At 43.0% G+C, this 16715-nt stretch overlaps 1 protein-coding gene across 5 annotated transcripts in view; it reads right to left on the reverse strand.

Moving 5' to 3' along the window:
* The window catches only part of LOC115411432 (rho GTPase-activating protein 12-like), an 85844-nt gene that overhangs the window by 17850 nt on the left and 51279 nt on the right, over nucleotides 1–16715 (reverse strand). For all 5 annotated transcript variants that reach the window (XM_030123555.1, XM_030123553.1, XM_030123557.1 and 2 more), the window contains exons 2-5: nucleotides 7234–7506; nucleotides 2850–2990; nucleotides 1622–1702; nucleotides 511–633 (exon numbers count right to left, since the gene is read on the reverse strand). In XM_030123555.1, the coding sequence (XP_029979415.1) occupies nucleotides 511–633; nucleotides 1622–1702; nucleotides 2850–2990; nucleotides 7234–7506 (618 nt within the window). The remainder of the gene's footprint in view (nucleotides 1–510; nucleotides 634–1621; nucleotides 1703–2849; nucleotides 2991–7233; nucleotides 7507–16715) is intronic.

Genomic DNA, 16715 nt, shown 5'->3' on the forward strand with positions numbered 1-16715 from the left:
AATGTTTTAGCGTTGGAGCACCCTGGACTCATTTTAGGGACATAAAACAAACCAATCTACTGCCATGGTGATCTGTCACTAGAGTAGACAGAGAGTTTAGGTTTGGACAACGGAAAAGGAAACTGGAAAAAGATGGTTTTCTGAAATAAGGTCACATGGTGCAACTGGAGGGGCGGGGCCTCAGGTTGCTTTCCCCCTGAAAGTGAACAGAATCTGACAGGAAACATTCTGTGAAGCCTGTTTCAGTCGTCGTGTTTTCAGAGGAAGTCCTGGTTCTGGTTCTGGAGGTAATCAACGACACGCCAACATGTCCAACCTGACGGCCCGCGTCCAAAGGCCGCATTAAGGCTTTTCCTCCGTTCAACCCCAGACGTCAGAACCACTCAGGGATTAACCTCAGTGACAAAAACACCACAACAACAACACTCGTCTAAACCCTGGTGTTCAGGGTGTGAACCCACAGGGGCTGCAGAAGCCCGGCTCTGTGTCTGTGTGGGTTCACAGTCGTACCTTCTCATTGAGGTCTAAGACGTAGGTGCTGTGCCTCCACTTGGTGAGGACGATGGGGTCCTGCTGCTTCCTCTCCAGACTGCGACTCTTTGGAATCTCACCGGACTGAGGGGAGATGTTGTACTGTGGAGACACAAGAACCCAGGAACATTCAGAGAACAACAGGACACTTCAGATCAGCTGATGGGAGGATACACTGGAGAAAAGGAACATCTGATGAAGACAGACTGACCTGAATGTGGAATATTTATCGGACAGATCAGTTTTGACATTTATTTACTTAGTTTTTAATCTTAGTCTTGTTCAGATTATTTGATTTATTCCAAGAATGTTCATGTGGTTCTGTCAAGTTTCAAGGCTGACAATAAAAGAGTGAATGAGGGAAAAAAACTAAGAAAAAAAAACAAATGTAAAAAGACCAAACAAGCTCAGAAGACATGGAATAAATCTAAATCTAGTCTTATCTATATAGAACCAAATTATACTGAAAGTTCTGGACTGACACTTTTCATTTAGAGCTGGTCTAAACCAGACTGACAAGAACCATGTAGGAGACTCAAAGACAATTAATATAAATACACAAAAAAAACATTTAACACATACTGATGAAACCTAAAAAATAAGACTGAAATTAAGTAAAACAACCAACACTGACAGACGTCCCTTTAGCTAACAATGCTAAATGCTAAGTCCCAATAATGTTGAATGGAAGACATCCAGGTTACTGTCCTAGTTCTGTTACCATCCTCCTGTCCTCTAGTTCTCTAGTCCTCCAGTCCCTCTAGTCCTCCAGCTGTCCTACCTCTCCTTTGACGGTCCACAGCACCATTGGGGTCCACAGGTGCTGTCACAGACCTGGTTTGTCCTCCTGTGGTCCCCTGGACACTGCCTGTCCACCCATGTGTCCTGCTCTGTGTCCTGCTCTAAAGCCTCCAGATTAGGACCCACTCGGCTACATATAGACGTTCAACTCTAACTGTGAGCTCATCCACTTATGTTCACAGGTGGAGCCTCAGCGGTACAGGTCAAAGGGGGGTGGGGGTGGGATCAGATCTAAGTGTGTTACTGGGTGGTGCTGTTGGCTGATGTAACCATGGTGATGTAACCTTACCTTGGGCAGCTCCCATTCAGACCTGGATCCATCAGCGCTGTAGTAGTAAGGACGGCCCTGCTCGTCCACATGTTTGATCCACTGAAAACACAAACACAGGCAACATTTACACAGGGTTTTAGACTAGACCAGACCAGACCGAGACCAAGATCCAGACCAAGACCAAGAGCAAGAGCAAGAGCAAGAGCAAGACCAAGACCAAGACCAAGACCAAGACCAAGACCAGACCAGGACCAGGACCAGGACCAGAAATCCTATTATATAATACACGTTCTGTGTCCAATCAATGTTACAGCACAGGAGGGCGTTTGTACGGCTTTTCCTCAGCCCTCACAGACCCGATCGCTGCCAAACTCACCAAATAAATACAAACATTCCCTGACTACTAGCCACAATTTTATATCCATATTCAAATGTTGTGAGGTATGCTGGGAGATTTTCCCTGTACATGCTTTGAGTATGCGTTCATAGAAAAGCGCTATATAAATCTAATCCATTATTATTATTATTATTATTATTATTATTATTATTTCAGCCTCTCTCTACTTTGAATTCTTCATCCCTGCCGCCATACTCCATTTTCAGAGGTGGTTCTGCTGCTGTTCATGACATTTCTACTGCTAGCAGATCATGCTACAATGTGAAGGCTGCAGTTCACTATGAATTTAATCATGCATGACAGACCAAACACATGCTCTTCCCTTCATGCCTCACATGTTGGCTCAAATTATTACCTGCACAATGCAGGATTAAATGGTAGTTTATAAATGGATAATGGTGGCAGACAAGTTCTACTTATCATGCTATCGAACAATGGCACTACGGGTACAATGCCGCTAGTTAAAGAAATTAAAAATTAACTTAAAGGAGAATCCAAGCTTTTCTCCAAAGAAAGGGAAGGTACTGGTGTTCTTCAGACAAACTAGAACCAAAGAGACAAAGGTTCAGATCCAGATGGACCTGGACTGGACCTGAGAACACCTGGAACTGACTTTAGGTTTACACATGTGTCACCTGTGTGGAAGGAGCTTTGACTGGAGTTAAGATTAAAAATAAATAAATAAATAAACAAACCACAGAGTTCATTAATAAAGAAGATAATTCAATCTCTTCAACTAAAATTCAGTCCTTTCCGAGGGTTTCCAGGCCCCGTTCTGAACCCTGCATCAGTGACAGAGTACCAACCAGTGAAACCCTGATGTGGACTTCCTGTTGGTGTGGGACCCACCTTCTCCTGGGTGTATTCGGACACGTACAGCGTGTGTCCGTGCTCGTCCAGTTCCTCAGACCAGCCTCTAGGGGGCGATCCGTACTGACTGTCCGACTGACTGGAGTGGGTGCTGGGACAGTTCTCCTCTGAGGACAGCAGCTGTGGACAGACACAGGACACAAGAGGACCATGAGCCTTTACATACAAGAACCAAGAGGAACCAAAGAGACCAGGACAAAACACAGGTGACCCACTGATGGATTTAAACAAACAACTGTTACATTTTCACACCAATCAAAAATAATTTAAAAAAAAAAATTAAGAAAATTTAGTGCAATTTTAACAATATTCTGCCTCCACTTCTCATTAGTCCATGTGCATTCTGGATCAGATCTACAAAGACACTAAACACTGAGGAACAGGAAGAAAAGAGTTCAAACTGGACTGAATTTAATACAGACATTTCAGGTTGGTCATATTTGTTCAGGTTATTCGCATTTTATTGTTACAGGAGAGTTTGTGAATGTGAATATTTTCATAATTTAATGTTATTTTTTGTACTGAACCAAAGACAAAAATTTGAAGTTGTCATTATTTGTAGACATAATGTAAGATTATTTTTTTCACATCAAACCCAGTAGTAAATCTGCAGTCATTCTTTTTTGTGGGTTCTTCTGCTGTTCTTATTTGACTGTAGATCAGATTGGTCTGGATGTGGAACCGACATTAAAATGAGTTCCACAGCCTGGACTGTGGAATTTTTACACTTTGTAAATTCATCCCAGGGGTCGGACTGGAACCTTTGGTGGGATGCATTTGACACCCGGGACGCATGTTTGAGACGGCTGACTTAGACAGTCCTGGTGTAGATGTTGAGCTGCTGATGCTGCACCAGTGCTTTTACAAACAGACTGAGCAGAGGAGCTGAGTAGGTGGAACCTGAGCATATGAGGATGTGTGGTGGTATTCAAGCCCCTTAAACCACAGTGAACACAACAGACGTGGGCTGGTGTCCAGACTGGGGATGTAACAATATGGAAATTTCATATCACGGTTATAGTGACCAAAATTATCATGGTTGTCACGGTATTATAGAAACTGTGCTCAAAATGTTCAAAAAGTACTGATACACACACTGAAATATTTCAACCAAGCTGTATTTTGAAAATAATAATAAAATAATTAGTACAATGTACCCTCTGTTGCAGAAACATTCAAATATTAACCCTTAGTGGTCTGAGCCTATTTTGTCTGTTTTTCAGTCCTTTTGATTTTGCCTTTATATACTATATAAACAAATGTTTACTATACCCATGTTTGGGATCTGTTTTTTCAGCACAACTTCATCTATCTCATCTGTCTATTATTTTTTTCACTTTAGCCTACTATAAAAACAGAAAAGGACAGAAAACACAAAAAAATATAAAATCCAATTTCAAAAATGTATATAATTTATTGCATAAATAACACAGATGCTTAATGAACTTTTTCAAAGACTTCAAAAGTGAATATTGGTTCCAGATATTAGAAATATACAATTAAAATTGTAATAAATTAAAACTATATTCAAATATTTGACATAAAAGCAGATATTTACGGAAGCGTTTTCTCCAGAAAACTGCGGTAATCAAACAAGGTTATCATGATAATTAGAATTTAAACGGTAATACTAACCGTCTGCAATTTTACCGCCGTTCATTGTTATACTGGTAATTGTTGCATCCCTAGTCCAGGCCTGTCAGGACCAGGGCGGAGCTACAGCCGAGAGGGTGGAGCTCTTTCACAACATCTACTACAAAGACAGTCCACACACTGATAGAAACACTCAGCCTTATTCTTCCAGAGTATTTCTAATGAAGCAGACTAAATACACACCATGTGTTTATCTGGTTTAACCCATTAACACCCACTGATATCCACTGGTCCACTGAAGCAAATACTGATCTACACTGTTTAAGAACTTTAAAGCCAATAATCCTATCAACGTGATAAAACACTTGGTGTCAAATACAGTTCATCTTTTCACGGTCATCAGATATGACCATATTTGAACGTCCAGAGGCTCCGTAGTTACCGTGGAAACACATCTTCTCCAACATTGATTCACCAGTAAAACCCATGGAGTTGAGTCAATGCCAGTGGATGGACACACTGGGTTTATGTTCAGTTAATGTTTTTATATAATAACCTCACATGTAATATCGACTCAAGTACACGATCAGTAAATTAAATACAGGAAAACGCCTGATTTTCACTGAAAATATGCAAAATACAGAGGATAATATAATGATAAATGGTGATAAATCACTTAAAGGTTAAATGTATTTGGGAAGTATCACAGAAGGAGCACTGGGTGTTCATGGGTTGACCGTTAAATCAGCTATCAGAATTGCCTGAATACTGCAATAAACCCCACCACCACAAGGGGGCAGCATTGGATAACGATAAGAGGAAGGTCACCTGACAGGATCACATGACTTCTACCAGTCAGAGCTCCTCCAGTTCAAAGTCCTCTGAGGTGCACCAGGCCTAGACCTAGACCCTCAGGTCCTCCACAGTCTGGGTTAGTTCACTAAGACCCTCAGGTCCCTTTTGTGTATTTTATATATTTACATATTTATTATTTTTTTCCCCCCCTTTTAATTTTTTTATTGTCTATTTATCTCTTATTTAATTTTATTGATGTATTTCTCTTTTTTCTTTCTTATCTAACTTTGAATTTATGGCAGCACTTGTTTGTTTGGGGTTGGATTTTCTTTTTTCTTTTTGTATGTTTTGTCATTCGTTGCTCTTTCTATTGTTCATATTCATAAAAGCTGAAAAACAATAAAAAGATTCTTAAATAAAAATTGATACACTTTTTTATTTAACACAATTTAACTGAACTATAAATATTTAATTATCAAGTAACTATGAATTGTTTCAGTTCATGAAGAACTTATTTAAAACAAACAAACAAAAAAACAATATAAATGTTCTTCTTAACGTAATTTTTTTCAAAATTACTGAGGACTTTCCTGTAAAAAGTGTGTGGATGATTTTATCAGTGGCGTCCATATTGAAAAAGGCTCAAACAGCCCTTCCATTGGCTGCAGTGTGATGATAATCCACCAGGGGGCATAAACTCATATGGGGTCAAATACAACAGGTTTAAAGGGAAAGTATTGATCTGGTTGATTAGATGGAGGTCTGAGAACCTGCTGCAGCACATATGATACAAATGGGTTTAAACCAGGGCTGTCAAACATGCGTCCCGGGGGCCAAATGTGTTCCACCAAAGGTTCCAATCCAACCCCTGGGATGAATTTACAAAGTGTATAAATTCCAGTCCAGGCTGTGGAACTCATTTTAGTGTCGGTTCCACATCCAGACCAATCTGATCTACAGTCAAATAATAACAGCAGAAGAACCGACAAAAAAGAATGACTGCAGATTTACTACTGGGTTTGATGGGGGAAAAAAAAAAAATTACATTATGCCTAAAAATAATGACTTCAAATTTCTCTTTGTTTTAGTGCAAAAAATAACATTAAATTATGAAAATATTTACATTTACAAACTATCCTGTAACAATAAAATGTGAATGACCTGAACAAATATGAACAACCTGAAATGTGTAAAGAAAATTCAGTCCAGTTTGAACTCTTTTCTTCCTGTTCCTCAGTGTTTAGTGTCTTTGTAGATCTGATCCAGAATGCACATGGACTAATGAGAAGTTACTATTTAAAAATCACCCAAATTCACCCAAAAATTACCCTAAAACCATCTAAAAATTACTCAAAAACCACCTAAAATTCACCCAAAAATTACCAAAAAAAACCACCCCAAAAATACCTAACATTATGCCTATAAATAACTTCAAATTTTAGTGCAAAAAAACCCAAAACATTAAATTATGAAAATATTTACATTTACAAACTCTCCTGTAACAATAAAATGTGAATAACCTGAACAACCTGAAATGTCTGTATTAAATTCAGTCCAGTTTGAACTCTTTTCTTCCTGTTCCTCAGTGTTTAGTGTCTTTGCAGATCTGATCCAGAATGCACATGGACTAATGAGAAGTGGAGGCAGAAGACTGGTAAAATTGGACTGATTTTTTGTAAGAGATTTCAGTTTTTTCAGGTTATTCACATCTTTTTTGTTTGGATAGTTTATAAAAGTAAGTATTTTCATAAATTAATGTTTTTTTTTTTGCACTAAAGCAAAGACAAAAATTTGCAGTTGTCATTATTTATAGGTTATTCTGTTATTATTTTACTGGTCCGGCCCACTGGAGATAAAATCGGACTGAACGTGGAACCTGAAAGAACACGGGTTTGAGAGCCCTGCTTTAAAGGGTTACTGGTGCCCAATCAGAGCCCCCCCCCCCCAGGTCTGGGGCGGAGCCTCAGCGCCTCACCTCTCCGTCGGCCGTGCCCTGACTGTCTCCTCTGAAGCTGCTGGTGCTCCCGCTGGCGTCCCTGGTGCGGGGGGGCTTCCAGGTGCGCTCCCCCGTGGCCCGGTTGTAGTAGAAATGCCTTCCGCTCAGGTCCTTGTGAGTCTCCCAGTCGCCCAGGATGTGGAGGGGGGAGCCCGAGGGGACGGGGGGCAGACTGGACTGGGAGATCTTCAGCTCCTGGAGGTTGGTGTAGACCGGGGAGTCGGAGCGGCCCTGACCCGTAGGAGATGTAGTCTGAGGGAAGGAGGAACGACACAAGAGATAAGGGATGAGATAAGGGAAGAGATAAGGGAAGAGATAAGAGATAAGGGAAGAGATAAGAGATAAGGGAAGAGAGAAGGGAAGAGATAAGAGATAAGGGAAGAGAGAAGGGAAGAGATAAGAGATAAGGGAAGAGAGAAGAGATAAGACAAGAGATAAGGGAAGCGATAAGAGATAAGGTAAAAGATAAGAGATAAGGGAAGAGATAAGAGATAAGACAGGAGATAAGGGAAGAGAGAAGGGAAGAGAGAAGGGATAAGGGAAGAGATAAGAGATAAGGGAAGAGAGAAGGGAAGAGAGAAGAGATAAGGGAAGAGAGAAGGGATAAGGGAAGAGATAAGACAAGAGATAAGGGAAGAGATAAGGGAAGCGATACGAGATAAGGGAAGAGATAAGGTAAAAGATAAGAGATAAGGGAAGAGATAAGGTAAAAGATAAGAGATAAGATAAGAGATAAGGTAAGACATAAGAGATAAGGTAAGAGATAAGACAAGAGATAAGTTAAGCGATAAGGTAAGAGATAAGATAAGAGATAAGACATGAGATAAGGTAAGAGATAAGGTAAAAGATAAGAGATAAGGCAAGAGATAAGGTAAGAGATAAGACAAGAGATAAAGTAAGAGATAAAATAAGAGATAAGGTAAGAGATAAGATATGAGAAGAAATAAGGTAAGATATAAGTTAAGATACAAGACAAAAGATAAGACATGATAAGATATAAGGTAAGATGAGATAAGATTAGAGATAAGATGTATGATAAGATATAAAGTAAGATAAGATAAGTTAAGAAAGATAAGATAAAACTTTATTTATCCCACTGTGGGGAAATTTCACATATTAACCCTTTAACCCCTGAGTCCTGACTGCAGGTAAAGGTTCACATATTAACAATAACCCAGCGCAGAAACAGAGAAAACCCACGAACGAGTGAAAACAGGACTATAGACAGAAAAATCAGACATGTGGTATTAATATAGACGGCTTTGAGGGGAGGGGCTCTGAGGGGAGGGGCTCTAAGGGGAGGGGCTGTGACCGTCCAACACAGACAGGATGCTGCTGCTCATCCAATCAGACGCCACATGGTCTGCACATGCTCTCCAGGTCTGAAGCATCACATTCTCAGCATAGTTGAACCGTAACCTTCAAAGCACACGTTCCAACCTTCTGTCTGTTATCAAGAACCATCCGACTAACCCTAACCCCAACCGCGGAACCAGTCCAACTGGGACCTGGGTTCAACGATTTCAGTCATTTCATCTACAGCGGGTAGGAACATGTGGATGTGAGGATGATCAAGTCAAGCAGGTTAATGATTCTGAGACTAATTAAAAGTACATCAGGTCCAAACGATTCACAAGTATGTATGAGTTTATAGTCAAGTATAAAACACTGGCCCTAAGCCCTAGACCAGACCAAGTTATAGACCAGACCATTTTATAGACCAGACCGAGTTATAGACCAGACCATGTTAAAGACCAAACCGAGTTATAGACCAGACCTAGTTATAGACCAGACCGAGTTATAGACCAGACCATGTTAAAGACCAAACCGAGTTATAGACCAGACCGAGTTATAGACCAGACTGAGTTATAGATCAGACCCGACCAAGTTATAGACCAGACCATGTTAAAGACCAGACCGAGTTATAGACCAGACCATGTTAAAGACCAGACCGAGTTATTATCCAGACCATGTTATAGACCAGACCGAGTTATAGACCAGACCATGTTAAAGACCAGACCATGTTAAAGACCAGACCATGTTAAAGACCAGACCGAGTTATAGACCAGACCATGTTAAAGACCAGACCGAGTTATAGACCAGACCATATTATAGACCAGACCGAGTTATAGACCAGACCGAGTTATAGACCAGACCCGACCAAGTTATAGACCAGACCATGTTAAAGACCAGACCGAGTTATAGACCAGACCATATTATAGACGAGACCGAGTTATAGACCAGACCAAGTTACAGACCAGACCCAACCAAGTTATAGACCAGACCGAGTTATAGACCAGACCATGTTACAGACCAGACCAAGTTATTATCCAGGCCATGTTATAGACCAGACCGAGTTATAGACCAGACCATTTTATAGACCAGACCATGTTAAAGACCAGACCATGTTAAAGACCAAACCGAGTTATAGACCAGACCATGTTAAAGACCAGACCGAGTTATAGACCAGACCATATTATAGACCAGACCGAGTTATAGACCAGACCAAGTTACAGACCAGACCGAGTTATAGACCAGACCATGTTAAAGACCAAACCGAGTTATAGACCAGACCGAGTTATAGACCAGACCATGTTATAGACCAGACCGAGTTATAGACCAGACCGAGTTATAGACCAGACCATGTTAAAGACCAGACCATGTTAAAGACCAGACCGAGTTATAGACCAGACCGAGTTATAGACCAGACCATGTTAAAGACCAGACCGAGTTATAGACCAAACCAGACCATGTTAAAGACCAGACCAAGTTACAGACCAGACCGAGTTATAGACCAGACCATGTTATAGACCAAAGTTATAAACCAGACCAAGTTGTAGACCAGACCATGTTAAAGACCAGACCAAGTTATAGACTGGACTGAGTTATTGACCAGACCGAGTTATAGACCAACGTTATAGACCGGACCGAGTTACAGACCAGGCCGAATTATAGACCAGACTATGTTACAGACCAGACCAAAGTTATAGACCAGACCAAGTTATAGACCAGACCATGTTAAAGACCAGATCAAGTTACAGACCAGACCAGACCAAGTTATAGACCAGATCGAGTCACAAACGGGACCAAGATATAGACCAAGTTACAGACTGTGTTATAGACCGGACCAAGTTATAGACTGGACCGAGTTATAGACCAGACCATGTTACAGACCAGACCAAGTTATTATCCAGACCATGTTATAGACCAGACCGAGTTATAGACCAGACCATTTTATAGACCAGACCATGTTAAAGACCAGACCATGTTAAAGACCAAACCGAGTTATAGACCAGACCATGTTAAAGACCAGACCGAGTTATAGACCAGACCATATTATAGACCAGACCGAGTTATAGACCAGACCAAGTTACAGATCAGACCGAGTTATAGACCAGACCATGTTAAAGACCAGACCGAGTTATAGACCAGACCGAGTTATAGACCAGACCATGTTATAGACCAGACCATGTTATAGACCAGACCGAGTTATAGACCAGACCATGTTAAAGACCAGACCATGTTAAAGACCAGACCGAGTTATAGACCAAACCAGACCATGTTAAAGACCAGACCAAGTTACAGACCAGACCGAGTTATAGACCAGACCATGTTATAGACCAAAGTTATAAACCAGACCAAGTTGTAGACCAGACCATGTTAAAGACCAGACCAAGTTATAGACTGGACTGAGTTATTGACCAGACCGAGTTATAGACCAACGTTATAGACCGGACCGAGTTACAGACCAGGCCGAATTATAGACCAGACTATGTTACAGACCAGACCAAGTTATAGACCAAAGTTATAGACCAGACCAAGTTATAGACCAGACCATGTTAAAGACCAGATCAAGTTACAGACCAGACCAGACCAAGTTATAGACCAGATTGAGTCACAAACGGTACCAAGATATAGACCAAGTTACAGACTGAGTTATAGACCGGACCAAGTTATAGACTGGACCGAGTTATAGACCAGACCATGTTAAAGACCAGACTGAGTTATAGACCAGACCATATTATAGACCAGACCGAGTTATAGACCAGACCAAGTTACAGACCAGACCGAGTTATAGACCAGACCATGTTAAAGACCAGACCATGTTAAAGACCAGACCATGTTATAGACCAGACCAAGTTACAGACCACACAGAGTTATAGACCAGACCAAGTAATAGACTAGATCATGTTATAGACCAGGTCGAGATGGACCAGTGGGACCAGTGGAAAGGCGAGTCCAGAACCTGGTGACATGATGTAAAGGTCTGTAGGAAACAAAGGCTAAATGGAATATTCTGGATAAAATACTGCTGTTGGCAAAAGATTTCAAAGAACAGACGAATATATACGGTCCACGGAGAAGAGGAAGAGGAGACCAAACCCAGCTGCACTATGAACATATGGGTCACAATGAACCGTATCAGAATATACGAGCAGAAACCCAAACGGAGGCATCAGCATAAAGCATGTTTTCAGCTGAAGTCACTGCTGTTCATCCATTTCACAAACTCACAGCACAAAGCACTGTACTTTGTTTTTTTGGGGTTTTTTTGGAGTCAGAGCGGTGGACTCCTCCGACCGCGGCCCCTCAGTGTCAGCATGGACACACTTCAAACACGCCTTTCCAAGGGGGTCCGTCAGACTCCAAACTTGGCAGCGTCCGAAGGTCATTTCACAAAAGCCGCAGAGCTGCGTTTCTATGGTTACGGCTCAGAGCGTTTTCACGTTCTCGTCCTCGCTTGTGGAAAATATTCGGGGGGTTTGGAGATCAGTGCTGAGCTGAGGGCCCACGCCAGAGAACGTCCACCACCGCCCAATTGAGTGGCAGAGAAGCAGCCAATCACAGAGGATGAGCATACGGGAGGCTGCGCAGGCTCCGCCCCCTCAGCCCTCTGTTCTCCTTCAGATGGCGCGCCTCACTCTGAACGGTTTTCAGGACACAGATGGGACTTCCTGCCGCTCTTGGAACCAACCAGAATATTGTTCACATAAACCACAGGTGTCAAACATGCGTCCCGGGGCCCAAAACCGGCCCACCAAAGGGTCCGGTCTGGCCCACCAAAGGGTCCGGTCCGGCCCCTGGGATGAATTTACAAAGTGCAGAAGATATTAACAGTCAAAGGTATCGAACTCAAAAATAACAGCATAATAAACTAAAAATAATGATTCCAAATTTTCTCCTTGGTTTAATGTGACAAAAATAGTATGACATCATGCTGATAAATAATGGCAACAATTTTGTCTCTTTGATTTACTGCAAAGAACATTAAATTCTGAAATCTAAAATCAGGATTTCCAACATAAAACAACTGAACTAAAACAAAAGACATTTCCTCAAAATAAAACAGAAACTAAAATGACATGAGGAGTGAAACTAAAAACCAAAATGAAAGTGAATAAAAACACCAGGTTAATATCACCACTGAACTGGAGTCTGACTGAAGCTGTGGAACTGTCAACAGAAGGAGGTCAAAGGTCAAAGGTCAGTGGAACTGAACCCAAAGAGGCAACTGTGGGTTCTGGAGGAAAAGGGCCTGATGGAAACTGCACCGTCTGCTCCACCCTGCACCTTATGCTCCACCCCTGCACCGCACGCTCCACCCTGCACCGTCTGCTCCACCTGCACCGTCTGCTCCACCTGCAATGTCTGCTCCACCCCGCACTGTACGCTCCACCCTGCACCCTCTGCTCCACCTGCACCGTACACTCCACCCTGCACCGTCTGCTCCACCTGCATCGTCTGCTCCACCTGCACCGTCTGCCCCACCCTGCACCGTCTGCACCGTCTGCCCCACCCTGCGCTGTCTGCTCCACCCTGCACCGTCTGCCCCACCCTGCGCTGTCTGCTCCACCCTGCACCGTCTGCTCCACCCTGCACCGTCTGCTCCACCCTGCACCGTCTGCTCCACCTGCACCGTACACTCCACCCTGCACCGTCTGCTCCACCTGCACCGTCTGCCCCACCCTGCGCTGTCTGCTCCACCCTGCACCGTCTGCACCGTCTGCCCCACCCTGCGCTGTCTGCTCCACCCTGCACCGTCTGCTCCACCTGCAATGTCTGCTCCACCCCGCACTGTACGCTCCACCCTGCACCCTCTGCTCCACCTGCACCGTACACTCCACCCTGCACCGTATGCTCCACCTGCACCGTACGCTGCACCTGCTCACAGTGGTCACATGGTCTGCTCACAGCTCTACCTGGAACTCAGTTCAACAGTTACACAGAACAAAGGCGCTGACGGCCGCCAGCTTCTGATGGACAGATCTGAAAGGAGACATGGACGCTTCAGAAAAAAAGGAACATGAATTATTATGGGATGTCTTGTCCATCTGTGTTGGCAAAAGCAAACACTGATGCTAAATTTAGAGACGACAAAGTGCAAAAGCACAGAGTGGCAACACGTTTCCCTCCGTTTATCACCTTATGTCCAGGGCTGCACACAAACACATCGTCATCATCCTCCCCTGCTCGTCGGTAGCCTCTGAACACACTGAGAGCTCGACGCATGGCGATGCACGACGGCGTCCGTCAACACACACTCAGCCCCGTCCACACACACACACACACACACACACACACACACACACACACTTTGACTGTTCGTCTGTCCAGTCCAGCTGAAGGACATACGAGCCTGTGATGGAGGCAAAGGGGAACAGGATCTATGTACCTCTGCAAGTAGACACACACACACACACACACACACACCCACACACACACACACATACACAGCTCTGACTGAAACTCATATGACACAACAGGAAATGCTAATGAAAATTTCCCTCTCACAGCTTCCTCTGTGAAGCGTGTCTGTGGGTTTGAGAGCTGGGCCAACACGAGTTGACAGACTAAGTATGCTTAGAGTTAGCTCTGTGTCGGACCTGTTCAGGTGGGTGGGGGGTGTGGGGGTGTTGGGGGGGGGTATAATAGGGTTAGATAGTAGCAGGGGTGTAAGAAAATATCAGTTCTGTAATATATTGTGATATTTCACTTCATGATACTGTATCGATATTAAAAAGGACTGTATCAATATTTTTAGGTATTAATTCAAGTGCAGACACGGCAGAGATTCATTTTGGTTTTTCTTTTTTATTTATCATGCTCTTTATTTCTATATTCTCATGGGTGTTTTACTCTGTTGTTTGTATACTACAGAAGTTGTATTGTGATATTACAGGTCATTCATGTAGTTTTTAAAAATTGATAACGTTTTTTTCAAGCATCCTAAAAGCACTTTTTACTGTTTGAAAGAAGCAAATGTTAGTTTTTTATATTGAGAATGCACAAAAATAATGTTCTGATGTTGGACAATTCAGGGACTGAACATAATGCATTCTTTCCGTAATAGAATACCAACATTTAAACAGGATCTTAAACTGAAATGTCTGTAAAACATGTATTTATTTGTGTGATTTTTGCACTGGTAAACCTGCCTGTTAAAACTTTATCCAAATGCTGTACTATAAGTTTTTCCAGGATGTAATCTTTTTAAAAGAAAATAAACAAAGCAAAAAATATCGCCTTGTTAACAGTATTGTGATATATTGCGATCTAGTGTATTGTGATCCTAGTATTGTGATTTATATCGTATTGCCAAATTCTTGCCGATACACAGTCCTACATAATAGTGTTGATCATCTGTGCTCATCTTTCACCTGAACAAATGAATGTGGAGGCAAGAGACTGAGTTGAAAGAACAACAACCAACAGTCTGAGTCAGACCCACAGGAAGGACAAGAGGACGAGACCCTGAACGCATCGTCAACCACATCAGCTGTAGAAAAACACACACATCGTTGCCCTTTCACGACTGATATCAGGGTCTTAACAGCACAAGTCATGTGACACTGGGGTTACATAGCTCCGTTTCACTGAGGCTATATGCAACGTATGTTGTAATTTTAAGATCTTACAACACTTGGTTTCCGAAGCCTAAACCACACTTTTTTAAAGAGAAAGTAACAGCAGAAAGAGAGAAAAGACAGAGGACAGAAACAGAGAAAAGTCCAGGTCAGATCTGAAGACAGACACTGTGGAAGGACACAGTATGTGTTCAGCTGAAATTAGAGAGACCACACACTATATTATTATATTTATTAAGTATTTATTAGTATTACTATTATTATTATCATTAAGTACAGAGACACATTGTACAAGTTAACCTCCATCTGCAGTCACTGGAAATGATCGTCCTCAAAAATAAACACATCGATGGAAGAAGGCTAAATATACAACATTTCTATAAAGTTCATGTTGGGAGTGGAACGTCTGTAGGTGAACAGTATGTGGTGCACAGACTGTAAACCAACTGACATGAAACAGGAACGTGGGGGTGGGGTGGGGGGGGTCCACTCATAAGTCTGAACCTACGGACAGTGCACAGGCTTTTTCCCTCTTATTTCACGTTATGTAACGACCAAAGTTCTCTGCATCCCCAAACACTTCACCGTGGTCAGTGGAGGTGAGCTCTGTCAGTGATTGGCTGATTAGAATCTCCTGCTGAGCTCTCATTGGCCGACGGTCACTTGGTTTGAAGTGAATGAAATGTGACAGAAGTAGAGGGGGACAGCAATGGAGCCCCAGGATCTGTGAGGGGTAATTAAATATAGACAGGTTGGGGGGGGGGGTGTAAGAGAGTGGATGAGAGGCAGAGGAAGGGGCAAAGACAGGGGTAGATGAAGAGGAAGGGGCAGAAGCAGGAGCAGATGAAGGGGCAGAAACACAGGCAGAGGTAAAGACAGAGCTGTGCAGCTGAATGCAGAACACGTCTGCGTGGTTCAGATAAATGAGGCTGACACTACAGACTGCGACTGTACAGAATGCAACACACTGCATCAGAATGCAACGTGGAAAGTGTGTAGACACGCCCAGAGTGGAAATGAGAGAATAATTCAACTCACAGAGTCTGACTGAGCATGTGCAGACAGAAGGAACAGTCGCAGAGCACCAACACTGATGACAATGGGTTTATTAAAGAAGCCCACTGAGGTTACACTGACTTAGTACAGCACTGTACCACCATGTGGGAGTACCCCCCCTCCACCCCCCCCCCTTCATTGTCCCACTGTGCTTGTATAATCAGTAGAGAATGCCTGTGCTTCACTGTACGCTGTAAATTAAACCATAAATTATTCTGTGTGCAAAGCAGTGCAGGTCAGGGTGAGGGCAGGGGGGGCTGTGTGTGTGTGTGTAGGGGGGGGGGCTGTGGAGCTGCAGTTGCACTTCAACACCACCAGGGGTCTCCCTTGGGCTGAGACGCCGCCATCGCCTATGTGTGGGCGGATGGGAGTCTTCATCTCCGTCTCCATCTGATGTATGTGACCATGAGGGAAGGAGCGTGAGGGGGAGGGGTTTCTCACACATGGCAGCCCCCCCACCCCTCTACTGCGTCTGCACGCTGCACTAGAGCACAGACCCATGCACTAGTGCAGCCGCTTGAACACAATGATCTGAACAGA

The sequence above is a fragment of the Sphaeramia orbicularis genome, chromosome 20, assembly GCF_902148855.1.
Source record: "Sphaeramia orbicularis chromosome 20, fSphaOr1.1, whole genome shotgun sequence".
Taxonomy (NCBI): Eukaryota; Metazoa; Chordata; class Actinopteri; order Kurtiformes; family Apogonidae; genus Sphaeramia; species Sphaeramia orbicularis.